General features: G+C 42.9%; 1 protein-coding gene across 1 annotated transcript in view; it reads left to right on the forward strand.

Annotated features, from left to right (window-relative positions):
- DDRGK1 (DDRGK domain containing 1) overlaps positions 1-18,383 on the forward strand; it is a 45,584-nt gene that overhangs the window by 23,312 nt on the left and 3,889 nt on the right. Inside the window, exons 5-7 of the mRNA XM_068403194.1 lie at positions 10,302-10,424; positions 12,545-12,583; positions 17,549-17,605. Coding sequence (XP_068259295.1) covers positions 10,302-10,424; positions 12,545-12,583; positions 17,549-17,605 — 219 coding nt within the window. The remainder of the gene's footprint in view (positions 1-10,301; positions 10,425-12,544; positions 12,584-17,548; positions 17,606-18,383) is intronic.

Here is an 18,383-nt window from a genome sequence, read left to right on the forward strand (position 1 = left end):
AGTTTCAGAGACTGTCTGGTCTGTCCTCCTCCAACCATGTCCGTTTAGAGCAGGTTGCTGAGGACCTCGACCCTCCAAGCTTTGAGTGTCTCATGAAGCAGATTTCTCAACCTTACCCGGCCCCTGTTCCATTATGCTTGTTAGGGCTGCCTGCCTGACAGCTGTAACCAGCAGGGCAGAAAGTGAGAGACATCAGCAACTGTTGTGTAAAAATGATACGATTTTATTCTAATTATACAAATTTACATGTGCTTCACAATTAAAGATTTCTAAACTATGCCTATGAAGGTGTGTGTTAGCAGGAGTGACCCAGAAAAACAGGTACTGTGCGATTGAAATGCTTTTGTTGAATACTTTCATCAGTGGGGGAGGCAAACTGATTTCAAAGCTGGTTTGTGTATTCTGGGCATCAGTGCTACTGGCTAAGAACTAGGAACGAGCTTCGTGCTCTCTGGTGCTTGAGCAAGTTGTGTGGTAGCTTTGCAACGTGCTTCTGGAGGCAGGGACCGAGGTGTTCTGTGCAATCCTGTGCTGAATAATTGCTCTCCCAGGGGAGCACAGCCCCCAGCTTTCAGTGTGAACTTTCTGGGGTACTTAAATATGCACGGAGATTTGTGTCTGTGTTTTGTAGTGAGCAGATTTATTTTAATTTGTTCTAAGCACAGGTTGTGTACGTGGAATGTGTTGCTGGTAACATTTTAAAAGAGGAAAAGACAATTTTTCCCTTCCTCTGTTGGGGGCATGAAGGCAGGATAAAGCAGGGTTTTTTTTCCATATGTTATGCACGCAGAGTGTATCCATGAGATCTTTTGTAGAATGTACATTTACCTCTGGGGTTATCCCCCTGAAAAATCCTTTATCTTCTGAACTCTCTGTCATTTCCTTTCATCAATAGAAGGCTCCTGAATTTCAGAAATTGAAACGGATGAGGAGAATGTCAGTAATACAACATGAGGATACGTAGCGTGGTCTGAGATTTTGACTTGTAGAGCAACTTGAACAAACTTCCAGGGGACCAGTTATTCCACAGCTGCCCTTCTGAGAAAGGTGTACCAATTTAGAAGTACCTGGTAGTGGTCAAAGCATGAACCCTGAGGTTGGGTAGCTGATCTCAGCTAGTCTGAGCCACTCCTGTGCAAGGTGTTTTGTAACAGCAGAACTGTCAGACCTCTGGGCCCCACACTTCAAGAAAGATGTTGAGATGTTGGAGCAAGCCCAGAGGAGGGCGACCAAGCTGGGGAAGAGTCTGCAGGGTCTGACATATGAGGAACCGCTGAGGGAGCTGGGGTTGTTCAGCCTGGAGAAGAGGAGGCTCAGAGGTGACCTTATTGCAGTCTACAACTACCTGAAGGGAGGTTGTAGCGGGGTGGGAGTGGGCCTCTTCTCCCAGGCAACTAGTGATAGGACAAGAGGACACAGCCTCAAGCTTCGCCAGGGGAGGTTCAGGTTGGCCATTAGGAAGCATTTCTTCTCAGCAAGGGTCATTAGACATTGGAAGGGGCTGCCCAGGGAGGTGGTGGAGTCACCATCTCTGGAGGGGTTTAAGAAAAGACTGGACATGGCACTTAGTGCCATGGTCTAGTCGACATGGTGGTGTCAGGGCAATGGTTGGACTCGATGATCCCAGAGGTCTCTTCCAACCTGGTTGATTCTGTGATTCTGTGACCTGGCTTCCTGTGGATCCATGTCTACTGCTTTTCCCCTGCCCACACACTTCAGTAGCACCAGCTTCTGCCCCGTAGTCCCTGTGACCACTCTGCTTTCCTCCTAAGTATTGCCAATTTCTCCCTCTCATACTTCCAGCTTGGAAAGAGGCAAGATGAGCTCTGGCTGCCTCTAAAGCACGTCTATTGCCCATGCTGCTTGCCGTGAGTCTTGGCATAACAGATAACTCAGATGGCAAGTTTCCTTCCATTGGTGTGTTCTTTTAAGTGTTTTGTCTCCACCCAGTTCCCTGTTTTTTTTTTTCCCCCTAAGGTTCTGGGAGTTTAATATCGTTGAAACCCTGAAGAGTTGGTTGAAATGAACCAAATGACTCCAATAGTTTGGAGGAATTAGGAGGGCACGCTGGCTGGACGCTAGCATTGTTTAGGTGTCAGTTCCTTCAGAGGAGGCCAACGAACAGAATTTCAGTTCCTTCCAGAGTGGTAGCCAGCACGGCAGGTGAATTGCTAAGCAAATTGCAGTTGAGCTTGGCCAACCTGCTCAAAAGAAGCTGTAGCCCAGGGCAAAGGTGTTATCCTGTTGATTGCCAACGAGTTTGACCTGGGGTTTAGCCCTGCGGCTGGCTAATCAGGACCAGTCAGGCATGGTTGAAAAGCTGAGTGGAAAGTAAGGGTGAAATTCTAACTAGAGGTCTCTTCACACAGAAAGTGCTTATTAACAGATTTAACTTTTTTTTAATCCACTTCTGTTCAATTTAGGACTGAGTAATTCATTTTGGTTGAATGAGGAATATCTTATTTGTTTTTATTTTAATCTTCAGTATTCCTAGTGAAGATTCTTCCACCTCCATTTCGCAAGGCTCAGTGAAAAAGAAGAACATAAACTAAGGGTTTGGGTTTTTTACTTTATTTTTTAAATTTCATGCTCAACAGTCCAAAGCAGTACTTACTTACTAGAATTTTGAAAATGGTTCAGATGCCTGAATCTAGCTTGCTGTTCACTTTAGGCAATAACTTCCTTGGCTACTTAAATTCTACAATTTTAACCTCTTTTTGTTTGGTTCGTTTGTTAGTTGTTCCCAGTGGTCTTTATCAGGGCAGCAAGCCAACCCACCAGGCTCCATCACCAACATTATTCTGCTACTGAGGGGAAAGTGTTTTCAGTATTTTATTTTTTGCTTGAGTACAAGACAGGTTGATAGTCCAGTAACCGCTGAACACTTTGAGCATGGATCGAAGTAAATATGTCTGACAATATTTAATGTTCATCCTCAAGTGTTTTTTAGTATTTTTAAGTCTCTGCTTTCATCAGAGAAAGATGTTGAGGTGTTGGAGCGAGTCCAGAGGAGGGCGACCAAGCTGGTGAAGGGTCTGGAGGGTCTGACCTACGAGGAACGGCTGAGGGAGCTGGGGTTGTTTAGCCTGGAGAAGAGGAGGCTCAGAGGTGACCTTAGTGCAGTCTACAACTACCTGAAGGGAGGTTGTAGTGAAGTGGGAGTCGGCCTCTTCTCCCAGGCAACTAGTGATAGGACAAGAGGACACAGCCTCAAGCTTCGCCAGGAGAGGTTCAGGTTGGACATTAGGAAGAATTTCTTCTCAGCAAGGGTCATTAGCCATTGGCAGGGGCTGCCCAGGGAGGTGGTGGAGTCACCATCTCTGGAGGTGTTTAAGAAACGACTGGACATGGCCCTTAGTGCCATGGTCTGGTTGCCATGGTCTGGTTGCCATGGTCTGGTTGCCATGGTGATGTCAGGGCAACGGTTGGACTCGATGATCCCTGAGGTCTCTTCCAACCTGGTTGATTCTGTGAAGACTTGTTATATGTTTAGGCTGTGTTGCTCGAGGTCCTGCTTCAGTCAGCGAAGAAAGCAGAATTACAGGGAGCGTGGTAATAAGACTTCAGTGTTCTAGGCTTGACTGGGTGATGGGAAACAAATTGAATGGCTACATGATTGCTGTGCATGTAAGTATAGCCTGTCTTTATGATCATAACATCGTATCTTTCAAATCTTGTTACAGACTGATTGTATGATGTAAAAGATACTGCCTCTCTCTTCTAGACCCCTATAAGTATAAAGGGATCATTGGATTTATTGTGTTTTTATAGAATACGTAGGATAAAATGTCATTTATTATTCTTCTAGAGAAAGGATTCTTCATTTCCACAAGTAATGTTTTGTCACAAGTAAGCCCTTGTGGACTACACGTGATAACAGTAATTCCCCCATATAAGTCAGGAGATGGAAAGGCAAAATTATGAAAGGTAGCTCAGGTAGTGATTGATAGTTGTGAGATAAAAACCAGAGGATAGCTGGTTGTATGCTTTTTGAAGGCAGTTTGATTACTGATGTTTCTGGAGTTTATATAATCCCGCAAGGCACAAGAAATTTAGAGTTTATCACTAAAGTTTGTCTGAGAAATGTTACGGTTGTCAGACAACTTCATTTTTTTCCCTTCCTTTCCCAGTACATCAGAGTATTTCTGCAGGAATAGTGGTAGTGGCAACTCTCCAAACAAGCACAACCATCTTTGGTAGCTAAATTTCAGCTGAACCTTTTTTTTCCAATCTCTCTCCCAAGAAGTGCTACCAAAATTGTGCTGACTTCTGTGAACATTGAGGTTGGCTTTGTGGAAAGGAGATTTTCCTTTCAGTGTTTCAGCTCCAGCCTTTAACAGCTGAATCCCAGTCAGCAGCAACAGGCGATTCCTGCGCCATTAAATACCATCTAAAAGTTTGTCAAATGATGAGGGAAGCGAAATACCTCAGGAGGATGTAAAATCATGTTGCAGCGTGCAGAGCTTCTAGAAATTCCCCAGCGCTGATCTTTGATAAAGTCACCGGGACTGTTAACCCTTTCACACACAGCCCCACTCAAGATTTGGAGTCTAGTGGAAATAATGAATTCTTGAGTCAGATGAAAACCCACTTTGTTTTATAGGCAAATGGATCTCTCCAGTTATTTTTAGGCAACTTTACGCAGTGCTGTACCTTCAAGGGAGTTATGGGGGCTAAAATCTTGCATATTCTTGAGAAAAATAACATCCTGGTTCTATTTAACTATATTTGTATGCACGTATAAATAAAATGTGGTTGCCCCTTGGCTCCAGTGTTGCAAACCAGCTAATATATTTTTAAATTCAAGTTTCCTTTCCAGTGTTCTGATGACCTGATTGGCTACGCATGTGAGGAAGCTCCTTTATAATTGGCATTTGCTTCAGCTCTGCTTTACCCTGGGGATTTCCCTTTCACTCTTGGAGTTTTTTAGTGGTGAGATGGTTTACCAACCGACACCTTATCAATGAGAGCGAACTTCCTCTGATGTTGCAAAACAGTGTCTTCATACAAAGCCTTGCAGATTGCCCTCACAAGAGCTTTTTTCCCTGTGCACAGGGATTTTTGTAGGTTTTACTCCCCCTGCCTAGCTTTGCCGTGCTAAGGAAACTGCTTGTGCAGATGCAGGGCTCCCAGCAATCACTCTTCTTTACTAAAATGCAGTGTTGAACAGGGCGTGTTGCCTGTAAATCCGTGGCAGAGTGGACTGCTCTCAAAACATTGTTACAGTAAAGAAGCTACCAGTCTTCCAACCAGCAAGCTTTTAACTGTTGTGAAATAAAAGGCCACAGGAGGAGTGGGGACTGGGGGCTGTTCGCTGTTACATTAAAACCAGATCGGTATTGCTCAAGCACAGCTGTGCCCAAAGTTTCTAAACTAGGGCAAATTTCATTTAGGCTTTCAGTTTTGCATTTAAGTGCCTAAATAAAAACGGTCTGGATCTTCAGAGCTATAGCCATGGAGGAGCAGCTAGTGATCCCAAGGGTCCTGTTGAAGCTTTTGAGAACTAAGACCCTAAAGTTTTGGCTCTTTGATTTGATATTTGATCGGGTAAGAATAGGCACTAAGTTTTAAAATGTTGATTGTTGAGTTATTTTGTGTATCAAGCTTCACCAGGGGGAGGTTCAGGTTGGACATTAGGAAGAATTTCTTCTCAGCAAGGGTCATTAGACATTGGAAGGGGCTGCCCAGGGAGGTGGTGGAGTCACCATCTCTGGAGGGGTTTAAGAAAAGACTGGACATGGCACTTAGTGCCATGGTCTAGTTGACATGGTGGTGTCAGGGCAATGGTTGGACTCGATGATCCCAGAGGTCTCTTCCAACCTGGTTGATTCTGTGATTCTGTGAACATGGCGATTCAAGTGCTTCTCAGCAGAGCTTTTCATTCTCTGTTTGCGTTTATAGCCACTATTCATACACAAATGGTGCCTTTCTGGAGGCTGATGGAGACTACGACACAGTTTCAGCTTAAGCATCAGTTTTCAAGTGTGTACACTTTCCTGAAAATTAATTTCTCCTAAGGAAGTACAACTTGAAAAGCTTGCAGAAAACTCATTCTACTCTAATTTTGAGGGGATGAGGACTGGTAAGAACACTTACTCTGCCTTTCTAAAGGTATTTTTTTATTTTGTGTCTAAACAGTGGGGAGGAATCCTAGAGATGCATCTGCTCTATGCCAAATTATTTACTGTAAAGTCCCTTTTCACTTCCTGCAGAACCTGCACTAACAGCACAAAAACTCAGTGTTACACAAGAAGAGTTTTTTGGCCCGTGAACCTCAAAGCTCTGGTGTAGGAACCAGTATGCTTTACCTCATTCTGCATGTTAAGGAGACAGCCACAAACAAAGAATGACTGGTAGCAGGTGGTGGTTGAAGGGAGTCCAGTGCTTGCTCTACCTTCCTCCCTAGCAATGAGATCTCTTCCACTTAGCAGTCGAATAAGCTGCCTATAAATGATTTGTTTGTCAGCATGTTGGTCCTTTATCTGATTTGGAGGAGAGTTGGCACAGCGCACAACTAGCAGTTTCCTCTCCAGGAAAGCTGCTTAGGCAAAGCTCTCAGAAAAGCTACTTACTCTGTAGTCCAATATCGCTTAGCCTCAGTGTCACCTTAAATGGGTTACTGCATCCAAAGCTAGAAACGGTGGTTCAATATCTTCTTGCTGGACAGTACAGTAAAGGTCCTCACCCTTTGCTAAAAATAGTAATGCATGATAAACCTTCAAAGGCTGTAATCTGTCAACCAGCCAGAACAGCGCAGCTACTCAAGCAGCATCCCAGGGATCCAGAGGGATTTGTGATCCCAAGAGTAAAGGTCTGCTGCCAGCTGTAAGTCTGAAAGAGTTTTCAAGACGCTGTGGGTTTCACCTGGTAAAAGATTGAGCTTTTGTTCAGCTGGCACAATTAATGTTTTTGATGTCATGGAAATAATCATTGCGATCAAGGTAGAAGGCAAACAGAAGGTAATGATCTGAAAGGAGCCTCACAGCAAATGCAGGTCCTCAGTGGGACAGAGGGAGCCTGGAGAGCAGTGGAAGGACTGGGGCTGGGTGCAGTGGGAAGTCGGTGCTGACCAGATCCAGTATAGATAGGGGTAAGGGTGTTGGAAAGTGTCTCCCGGAGTGGTGGAGATCCCCAGACTGCATGGAGATCTGGGAGCTCTTGGGTCTCAAGCCCCCAGTTTTGGGTCTCAAGCCCCCAGTTTGGGTAACATTTAGATGGGTGAGGAGAGAAGCAAACCTGCTTTAAAAAAAAAAAAAAATCAAGCAGCTGAAGGTGAGCATCTGCAGTTACCAAATTTCCATGATGCTGGGATTTCCCCACCACCCCACCCATGGTTGAAGGGAGGTGGCACAGCTATTATCTCTCCTCTGAGCCACATGCTTTACCACTTAACTCCACAGCAGTTAATGAGATCAGAATGGGGAGGGGCAAGGAAACCTGACTAACAAAGATGTGGGGTTTTTAAATTTATATTTGAGCCGAGTGCCCCCTGTATGACTTGCATGAAGCAAGTCCTGGGCTCTCTTTCATTAGTAGACCCTGGGGTGCTGAGAGTGTTCCTGTGTGTGGGTTATGCATATAGAAGACTGGTTTTTGTGGGAATGCAACCTGCCTAAATTTAACCCTGCACCTTCCACACAACTGCTGCATGACTTGGGCACGTGAAAGAAGAGTGCTGGCATGGTGGTGGAAAAAAATAGCTGAGAATAAGTGTTAATGGACAGCCTGACTTCTCTAGGGTTCCCCCTGCTCAGCTTCCACTGCTGTTGCTGGTTGCTTCTCCCAGTGCAGTTATGCAAAGTCATCTCTCCTCTTGGCTTTGAACCAGTTTACAGTTTGGTTAAGTCTTTCTAGATTGAATCGTAGGTGAATTTAGGTGGTAAAGCACGTAAGACCGTGCAGAAAGTGGCTGGGATTTTTAGTTATTAGATGAAAAAGCTTCTGGAAATACTTAGTGTTGTGGAGGAGGCTGCAACCACCAGGAAACACGAGGCTTTGAGGGCTTGACATACTTTAGCTACCAAAGCAGTGGCTCAGATCACCTGGAAATGCTCTGCTGATTGTAGCATCAAAATTCAGGATCTGGAAAACAAACTCATGTTGGCTTTTAGAGAGACCTCAAAAAAAGGGACTGGTAGCTGAGTGCTTTGCCAGTCTCACAGCAGAGATGCTATTCTGCCTGTGCTGGAAATGAAAGTACTGATATTAACATGCTGGTGTGCTTGAATAACACTGAAGGTACCGTTCTTCAAGTACGTGAGAAGACAGGAATGAGTCCTGTTCATTTGTTGTTAGATCTTCCAGAAACAGGAAAGTATTCCTTAGTTATTGTTGCTCTCAGCTGTAAATGGGACACTTGTCTTCTGATATATTTTTTTAAAGAACCATCTAGAAATTATATGCCAAAGCAATTCTTAGTTTTTGTGATTTTTATTTTTTTTTTCTCATTTCAAGTCCTGTTGAATTACAACCGCTGTAATAGACCAGGAGAAGAACCTTATTCTTGGATTTCCAGGGTTAAATTAAGATTAAATTTAATGCACTTACAAGAAAAGAACAATTGCTGTCACTTCCAAATGAAATACGGTTGTGCTGGTCTTGGCACCTGTAGTGCTTATAAGGAAAAATTCTACTGTTGGGCTTTTGCTAATAATCGTTACAGTGATTAATGACCCAGAAAGTGGTCTTGTTTTGTCTCAAGAGCTTCCTCCGATCTGTAGTTTTTTCATGAGATAACGGTTAAAGAAATGGTTTTGACTTTGCACGTACAGTAAGATCTTTTCAGTCGTTTTTCTCATTCTTTATGTCGGCAGCGTTCCTTCTCGTGACTTTCTGGGAGTTTGGTTAAACACAATTGGGACCAAATACACTTTCTCTTCAGTTTTTGTTGAAGGACAACCCTCCCATCCCCATTTCTGGTATCTTGCTGCTTTTGGCCTTACATGGTATCTTTTTTAATATGGACATTTTTCAATATACTATATTGAATGATAAATTACCTGCTCCTGTCTTTTCCTGCTTAATGGAACAAGTGTTTGCTTTCCAACCATGTAAGGAAGTAATTACCGTATTAGTGTCAAAGATGTAGCAGGCAAGCATTTAGAAATCAATATAATTGTTCTTTAAGAGATCAGTTCCTGTGCTAATAGTAAAGGAATGCCGAGAAATTGTCACTGAAATTTGAAGAACTCATCTTTTTAAGTTTTAATCAAGCTTTTGCAATGTGATAGCAACCAGAGGCCAGTCCAATTGGAATCTCATTGCACCAGGTGCTGTACAGACAAATTTCTCTGCAATATAAACAGTTGTGTAAGGAAACATTTTTCTTCTGTGTGAAGTTACATGTGTGAAGTCTTTTGGAGAAGAGCAAAAGAAATTTTAAAAGAAGATCATGGAAAGCTGCACATTTCTGAGCTCTCAGTAAAAACCTGTTCTTACTTGAAATATTTTTTAAGTAATTTATCACATTGCAAAACTTTTAATCACAGTTTTGCTGTGTGAATGTGAGACTATTCTACATTACCTAGTATGCATCACCATTTCACTGATGTCAGGCTTGGAGTTTTCTGAGTTGGCATTATTATTTTTTTTTAAGATTTTAACATTTCTTTCAGGGTAGGTAACAGAAAGTATTTTTTATTGCAAATAACTAAAAGCAGAGCCTGTAGGTTTTGGTTAACAATCAAACATGTAAAAAAAACCCTTTTTTAATACAATCACACCTTGTCTCCTGTGCCTAAAATACTTTATACAGTTCTTTACATTCCATATAGACATAGTTTGCTTGTGTGTCAAAAGAGATTTTACTTGAGACTCTTTTACAGGCCAGCTCCTTCTCACACACAGATGGACACCCACGTAACTCCACTATTTGTGATCACTCCCAGTGTACACCAGTGCGTGTCAGAGCAGAACTGGGGCCAGTGACTGAAAATGTGGATGTTGCATCAAAGTACAGTTAAGGGCAGGGACTTCCTGTCACGGGATCTGCAGAAGAAACATATTCATGCAAATTAAGAAAGCAGGTTGCTATATAAGAGTGGGTTTCTCCTCTGTGTCCAATCTGTTAAGAGCCAGCCTAGGTGTATTGAGTGCAAGCTTACGCTACCATGTGAGATGGTTACTACCTTAAGGGTGGCTTCTGAAATTAATGATGCCATCAAGGGAGAACTCGTTTTAGAAACTTTTTGTCTGCTGTCTGTCCTCGTAAAACCAGACTGCAGATAAAGATGCTACTTCACTTAAAACTAAACCTGATTTGGGGAGGAGCAAACTGACCACTTGTCATCTTTTCTGTTCAGGAAGAGGAAAAAAGGAAGGCAAAGGAAGAAAAGGAGAAGAGAGAGTATGAAGAGTACCTGAAGCTGAAGGAGAGTTTTGTAGTTGAAGAGGAAGGGGTTGAAGAATCAATGACAGAGGAAGAGGTATGTATGTTAGGCTGTTACTGCAGTTTCCTTTACCTTTGTTAGACTTAGGTTGCCCTTACTGCATTCTGTCTTGTGTAAAATGAACTTGAACATAGGAGTCAGACAAATGTTTTTGCTTGTAAAAGCTAAATTGTGTATGTGGCACCTGAAGTATTTCCTGGGGAATGCTACAGTCCCTCAGTCCAGACTCCTACAAGTTAGTTTAGAGTTCTAAGGCAAATGCATATAGCTGGAAATTAGTTCTGTCCTCACTTAATGTAAGGACAGAAATAAGATTCATCCTGGAAGCCGGCTACTCTTTTACTGTCGTCAGCTTTGCTCTACCCATATACAGTGGGCCAGATGAAAGCAAGGCTAAATACGGAGCTTGCTAGTGCCCACATATCTGAGGAGGAATTGCTTGGTTTTGGTTTTATTTTCTAGACCAACGGAGCTGCTGTGAAATCAAATGAAAAACCAAGCTCTTGTCTTAAGAGGCTTCTGTTAAGAGAATTCACAGGGCGCAGCCTAGGTGCTTGTGGAAAACTGTACAGTCAGTGTTGCAAATGATTGCTGGGGTTGATAGTCTTTCAAACTCTGCATAACGTTCCAGCGTGCTCCTCCTGGGGCTGCCTGCAGCCGCGCTGCTGGGGACGGTGGTTGAAGTGTGATACTTGACATAATATCACAGCAAACTTGAAAAAGTTCCCCTGTTGTGGGAGGCAGTGTTCTTATTGTCTGCTGAAAACCTCATAGACTCATTTAATTGCTCTCAAATGCAGCTGCCGAATTTGAGCTGTCCAGTGCATTTCATGATAAGTATTTTTTTTCACGGCTGTGTGTGCGTTTGCTCCCCCGCTAAAGCGACCCTGTTGAATTGAATGGGTTTGCCCTTAGCGTGACTGAGAGTGCCTTTGGGCTGAGGAGCTTGTGTGAGTCAATCCCTCTTGACATTAGTCACAAGTTCTCACTCTAGACCCCTTCCCATTGAGATAATTCCTCCATCATGCCGGGCTTAACACCAAGAGAAGTTGTATCTGGTGATGGGGAATTTCCTAAGATGCAGAGAACAGCGAAATGTATACTTTCTGTTGAAAGGTCCTTCAAAAATGTGTGCCTATCTTGTTAGAAGACCAGATTATACCTAAATATTAAATTGTTCCACTTTAGATACCCTTTAATGCTAGAATGTGTTTAATCTTTCTATGTGTGGGAACAGAGGAGGGTGTTCCTCACTCAAAAGAGCTTGGCAGGCTGTTGATGATGCCTGGATCTCAACATAAGATATCTTTGGTAGGAGTGGGGAGATAGAACTTTCATAGTAGGCGATTTAAAAGTCATCTTCAGAAATGATCACAGGTACTTAGTTGTTTGAAGACACCAGCCTTGCAGAAATGCCAAGCCACCCTTCTGCCTTGTGGTGGATAACGTACTGAAGCATTTTAGTATCCTGTTACAATAGCTGACTCTGCCTTGTGGTGTTGAGGCTAGCGTGCTGAAACTCGTGCTGAAAATTAAGGTCCAGAGTCCAGAGCGAAGCAGTTAATTAAGGCTGATTGATTCCCAGCGTTGCAGAGTAACTTGATCTCCTGTTAACTTAAATACACATTGTTTGGGTTGCCTTTGAAAATTGAGCCTCTTACATTAAAATGCCAGATTTCAGGTGCGTAGCTTTGAAAAGGGCTTGAGCTTCCACATGTGTTATGCAGCTGTGTGCTACACTTGACCATCTGCACGAGCTGTCTCCTGAGTCACTCTGTTCTTTACCTCTGTACAAAATGTCCTCACTGTGTGTACGTAACTTAATACACGATGCACAACCTCACCCAGATGTGCTTATTTCAGGGGATGTATGATATGACGAATAAAAGATTTGAAGATTTCCTCTCAGAAAAAAACTTACTTAAACACAAATTGTACTCGAGCCATATTCTCTTAGAAAATACCTATCGTAAATTCCTAGTTAAGATTAAATCTAGCTATATATTTTTTTCCCAGTTCAAAATCTCTGTCAGTGGGTAGGTTTAAAACTTGGGAAGTATGCAAGCTAAACACTTTTATATTTGTACTCAGCAGGTTTGTGATGCGTTTAGTGTTCGTGAGTGTAAAATAACAATTGTTTTCCTTGCTGTATCCAGTCTCGCAGCTTTCTAACGGAGTTTCTCGACTACGTGAAGGTAAGCTGCCATTGATCTTTCTCCTCCATCCATACTTGTTAGATCGTGTAAAATACCTTTGTCAAAGAGCTCACTTTCAGAAAGAAGGGAAATCTTTACTTCCAGTCTGATTTACTTAAATATTCAACAAAAGTGATACCTTAGATGAAGTCTGCTTTATTTACTTAACTGTGCATGAGCATGTCCATCATCGTTAAAATGGTTTGTAATTATAGCTGGGTCTTGGCTTTTGGGGGCAGGATTGTAGCTCTTCCCTTCTTTCACAAGGACAGACGTTATAAACTCTGCACCTGGTGGCTCACCCTCGGAGTTTGTGAACAGCAATGTTTGCTGTTGGTGGGGTTTTGAGACATTCAGGATTTTTGTTTGTGGACATCAGCTACTGATTTAGAAAACAAGTCTCTACATCTCAGCCCAGCATGAATTGAGAATTGCTGTACCAGCATGTGGCCTGCATGCAGGATGTGTTTGTGCCTGAAACACTGGCGTTGTAAAGGTCGATCCAACTTTTCATGTGTTTTCTTTTCTTGTTTTTATCCGTGCAACTTGCAATGTTGTCTTAATGTTTGGAAGGGACATCTAAGGAGAAGATCACTTGTTTTTAACAGGGTGTGTTACTCTCCCTTTCATTATATTGTATGGTTGGTTATTTAAAACCTGGGGTGTGTTCATGAGGATTTCCACTTTTGATCTGCCAGGACAAGTGCTTCTTTCTCCACTATTGGTATATCAAAGGTCAAATGCATTTTTCTACTCTAACAATGTTATGCAAATCTTTTGTCCTAATTAATCCCTTTCCTTCTTTATGGGGAAATGAGACTCTCATCTGACAATGATGGCATGTGTGTGTAAGTCTTCATTAGTAAGCAAATCTCTTGTATGCTTAGTGACCTCCTAATCATTTTGTTAATCCAGAACCTCACTTTCTGAGCCAGTTCTGCATGTCCATTACCCCAGCAAACACCCGGAGTTACAACCAGATTTGTCTCATGGGTAACTCTCCAAAAGGAGTCAATTTGAGTGACTGCCATGCAAGTCAGAGCAATGGCTTGTTTGTTCTAGAGTCACTGCAAAGCGCTTTTTGCTGTGCTGCTCTCTGCCTCCTGTGTCACTGGGACTTCGGTGGTGTATCCCATTGCCATCAGGCCACAGTGAGAGAGGCTGCTTCAGTCTACAACTACCTGAAGGGAGGTTGTAGTGGAGTGGGAGTCGGCCTCTTCTCCCAGGCAACTAGTGATAGGACAAGAGGACACAGCCTCAAGCTTCGCCAGGGGAGGTTCAGGTTGGACATTAGGAAGCATTTCTTCTCAGCAAGGGTCATTAGCCATTGGAAGGGGCTGCCCAGAGAGGTGGTGGAGTCACCATGTCTGGATGTGTTTAAGAAAAGACTGGACATGGCACTTAGTGCCATGGTCTAGTTGACAGGGTGGTGTCAGGGCAATGGTTGGACTCGATGATCCCAGAGGTCTCTTCCAACCTGGTTGGTTGATTCTGTTTGCATCTGCCAAGTGCTTTCTGAGCAACATGATCTCTGGAGGTAATTTGAAAATATGTAAGCTAGTAGCACTCAGAGTTAGGACTTACCTTCATTGCTGCACCTCAAATGAAAATAGCCCCTGTTCAGAAACCAAGTCCCCAGCATACACCACTCAACGCTGATCAGAAGCACCACCAAAAGCAGCTGAGAATAGATTGGAAAAGCTATGGGTGACATGTTTAAAGAGCATAAGTAAAACCACAGAGCGACAATGAACCGTAGGATGGCACATTTCATTTTGTGGCCATGCAACGATTTCAATATTGTGTTCTCCACAGAAGCCAGAGAGATTTCTTTAAAAGGGAGGGGAACTTTGAAATGGCCATGTCTGTTAAGACCACCCTCTCTTTCAGTTACTATCTGTGGAAATGGACTACATGGTACGGTGTGATCCCAGTTCACCCCTTCCCATCTAAGGCTTTCAAGATACCGCCAAGCTGTGGATTAAGGAAAATGCGCTGTTCTTTATCCTAGGGCAGCTTGTTTATCAAAACGAGGAGGTAGAACAATAGGATATTTCAATGACCCTTAGGATCTTCCACTAAAATTGGGAGAGTTTCCAAGGGATAACGCAGTAGGGTCTGATTCTGCACGTTGCCCTGGTGGTTGTGATGGATGGAACAGATTAGTCACAAACTCTCAGTTCAGTGTTTAAGCATTTATGTATAGTTTTATATTAGTCACTTCTACTTGACGTCAGAAAAATTAAGCACGGGCTGAAAACCTAATTCAGAAGCGCTTCAACACCTGATTTCCTATGTAGAGATGAGTTGCAGAAGTGGGGCATTGCTTTCTTTTACAAGTTTTAGGTTTTTTTTTTTAATCTTGAAAGCACGCTTAATACATAGATTAAGTATTGCCCTCGTCTTCTGTTCTATTCACAGAAACCATTGACTTATATCAAGAAGCAGTGCTAAGCTGCTAGTAGCTGTCTGAAAAATGTATAAATTAAAAGAGCAATTGGCATTTTTTAAAAATAAAATTTAATTTAGCTTTTCTGTTGAATAACTTTACTGGTATAACTGACTGGAGATAGCTCACCCCATGCATCATTCCTAAGGGTGTTTGAAATAAAACTCAGTCTCTTTGCTCCAGCTCTGCCTTGTGGGATTGTTTTAAATGGGATTTTTCTCAAAGGCACCAGAAGGATTGACGCCCTCCAATTCTGCTTTTCTGAAAGCTGGGCACCTCCCTTCCTTTGGGGCTTTCCTAGTAGCCCCTCGACCTCAATGTCACCACCTCAAACCTCAGGCTGGGGCATTGTCTCTGCTGCAGTCACTGTCCTGTGTGTTTGCTTCTTACAGTGACCAGTCCTCGGGTTACAGACTGACTGCTCTGCTCTCAGAGGACAATAACCAGTTCTTAATGGGAGCCTTATGGTTTTACTCAGTGGCGCTGTAGCTGCACGACACACCTTACAAACCAGCAATATTTGGAGAAGAGGAGGCTCAGAGGTGACCTTATTGCAGTCTACAACTACCTGAAGGGAAGGGAGGTTGTAGCGGAGTGGGAGTCGGCCTCTTCTCCCAGGCAACCAGCGATAGGACAAGAGGACACAGCCTCAAGCTTCGCCAGGAGAGGTTCAGGTTGGACATTAGGAAGCATTTCTTCTCAGCAAGGGTCATTAGCCATTGGAAGGGGCTGCCCAGGGAGGTGGTGGAGTCACCATCTCTGGATGTGTTTAAGAAAAGACTGGACATGGCACTTAGTGCCGTGGTCTAGTTGCCATGGTGGTGTCAGGGCAATGGTTGGACTCGATGATCCCAGAGGGCTCTTCCAACCTAATTGATTCTGTGATTCTGTAATATGGGCTCTCTGAGCACTTCGAAAAATTAATAATGAAGTGGGCAGAGGTTAAAGAGTGGCTGAGCAGTTCGCTTGCTGTGGAGCACTAGATCTGTTGGCCCGGGGAAATAGGAGCCTGCACTTTGTCCATCAAACTGTTCTCACCCAGCTTGACAGTGTATCATCCAATGCATCTGAATTACAGCCAGTGAACTGAAACAGCAAACTGCATTTTCACTACTTTTGAAAGGGACAGCAAAGGACTCAAAGGCTTTAACCCCTTCCTGGTTTTACTTTGAGAAAAATGACGCTTACAAGATAAGGAAAAAAAATCCTACTCATCTTAATCCTGGGAGCTCTTGCTCTGTTTCATCCCTTGGTGACAACAGCAGCAGAATCATACCTAAAATCAGATTAATTTGGTAAAGTGTAGATGTGTATATGTTACTCTATGAAAGTTAAGCTTGTCTCTAAAACATGAAGCACGTGAACTGTTTTGCTGGCTTGGGACCTCACAGTGTCATCATATTTCAGTGTGTGGGGGGAGTGCATCCTAATTCCACCCCACCACCTTGGGCTCTTATTCACAGCAGGATCTATCTTGGAAAGCTTCCAGTAAACTTGGTCATTGAGGGGGAATATCTTTAAGTGAAGGTTTAAATCCTGTTTGTCTTGTTTCTGTGGCTTTGCACCCCCGCCACACACACACACCCCGATGCTTTTAAAAGAAGATGTGACGAATCTTGGCAGTTCCCAGCTCTGAGAACTGAATTCCATGGACTGGTTCCAGTTCCATGCGTTCAGTCCATGGTATTCAGTTCTCTAGCTTGGCTGCATCGAACTTCACAACTACTAAGTCTGCGTGTGGCTTTTTATTTGTCTGATTTTTTAATGAAAAAGATTCATCTATTTCAGCCTCTGTTTGTGTCCTTCCAGTGTACTCTCACGATCAGAAACAAATGCATTTATTGTTTGAAGTGATGCATCTGATAATGTAAATTAGCTCATGTGGCCGTACACATATGGCTCTTAGGGATGTAGTCCAGAATGTTAACTGACAGTTTTCAAAAGTTTTATATTTTCCAGCAGTACACTTCCAGCACTGACAATTTTAATAAGGTTTTAACTTGCTTAGGAAGATGATTAGGGCATTAATACACATGACATTAGTAAAACAGACTGAAGCACTTAATGCTGGATTTTTATGTATGTGCTGATATATCCCACTGCTTATTTAAAAATGTACTTTGAAACATCTCTCAAACAAAAAGGGATCTTGCTAAAGCACACTGGAAAGCAAAGGTAGCAGATGAGAAACTCAGGTGGCAAGGAGAACAGAGCTGTGGCTGCTTCTTGTGCTCGTGCTCATCCTGTCCTCCGAACGTAAGGAGAGGTTCAGGATGAACACTGGGAAAATGTATTTGAGTCTTCACTTAAGTGGGTCAGAGCATCCAGTTTTTCCACAGAGCAGAGTGGTTTAACTTAAGTTAGAGTTTTTCGTCAGAGAAGAGTGCTTACTAGCAAGAGTTAGTTAGAATGGCAGGTTCTACTTTGTCTATTAAATGCATTTTTTTATTTGAAAGAAAAAGAAATGCTAACCCTGTAATTCATCTGCTGCGTTTAACTCTTGTTTGTTTCCATAGAAAACAAAAGTAATCCAGCTGGAGGACTTGGCTTCACATTTCGGTTTAAGAACACAGGTGAGTGCTGCCTTTTGAGGTGCTACTACAAGCAATGAGTTTAAAAGGACAGGAGAGAAAGTGGGTAAATAAGGGTAACATCTATGTAAGTGTCTCAGCATTACTGGAAACGCTTGGATTTTGGTGAAGTTCAACAAAATCAGCCCTAAAAATGTGGCTGTTCATCAAAGTACCGGCCAGCCAGTGTAGGATTGTTGCCTTACAAGGTTGTTTCAGTGAAAAGTGCTCAGTCTGCCTCTTGCAGAGCTGCCTGTTGGCCAATGGATCCACAGTGTTTGCAAATCTAGTAACAGAGCAATTCAGGGTACTTGGGAGTCAAAAGCAGAGCGAGAAGCAAATTCAGACACTGCCTGCATGATTGGACAATGTTATGTTTGCAGGCAGTTGGTAGATGAGGTGTTTTGCTCCAATTGCTTGTGTATTCTTAGAATTACAGAATAGCCTATTTCAGTTGGAAGGGACCTACAACGATCATCTAGTCCAACTGCCTGACCACCTCAGGGCTGACCAGAAGTTAAAGCATGTTATCAAGGGCATTGTCCAAATGCCTCTTAAATACTGACAGGCTTGGGGCATCGACCACCTCTTTAGGAAGCCTGTCCCAGTGTTTGACCACCCTAATTTGTATCTTCTGGTGCCTTATTTGAGAATATTGTCCCTCTCAGCACCACATAAGCCTATCAAAGTGAGCTCATAGTGCGATGCCTTTTTTTTAGTACTTTTATTTTTTTCCCCTCTGTCCTTTTTCTGTTCTCTAAACATTTTATGTTTTGACTCT

Source organism: Nyctibius grandis, chromosome 6 (assembly GCF_013368605.1).
Source record: "Nyctibius grandis isolate bNycGra1 chromosome 6, bNycGra1.pri, whole genome shotgun sequence".
Lineage (NCBI taxonomy): Eukaryota > Metazoa > Chordata > Aves > Nyctibiiformes > Nyctibiidae > Nyctibius > Nyctibius grandis.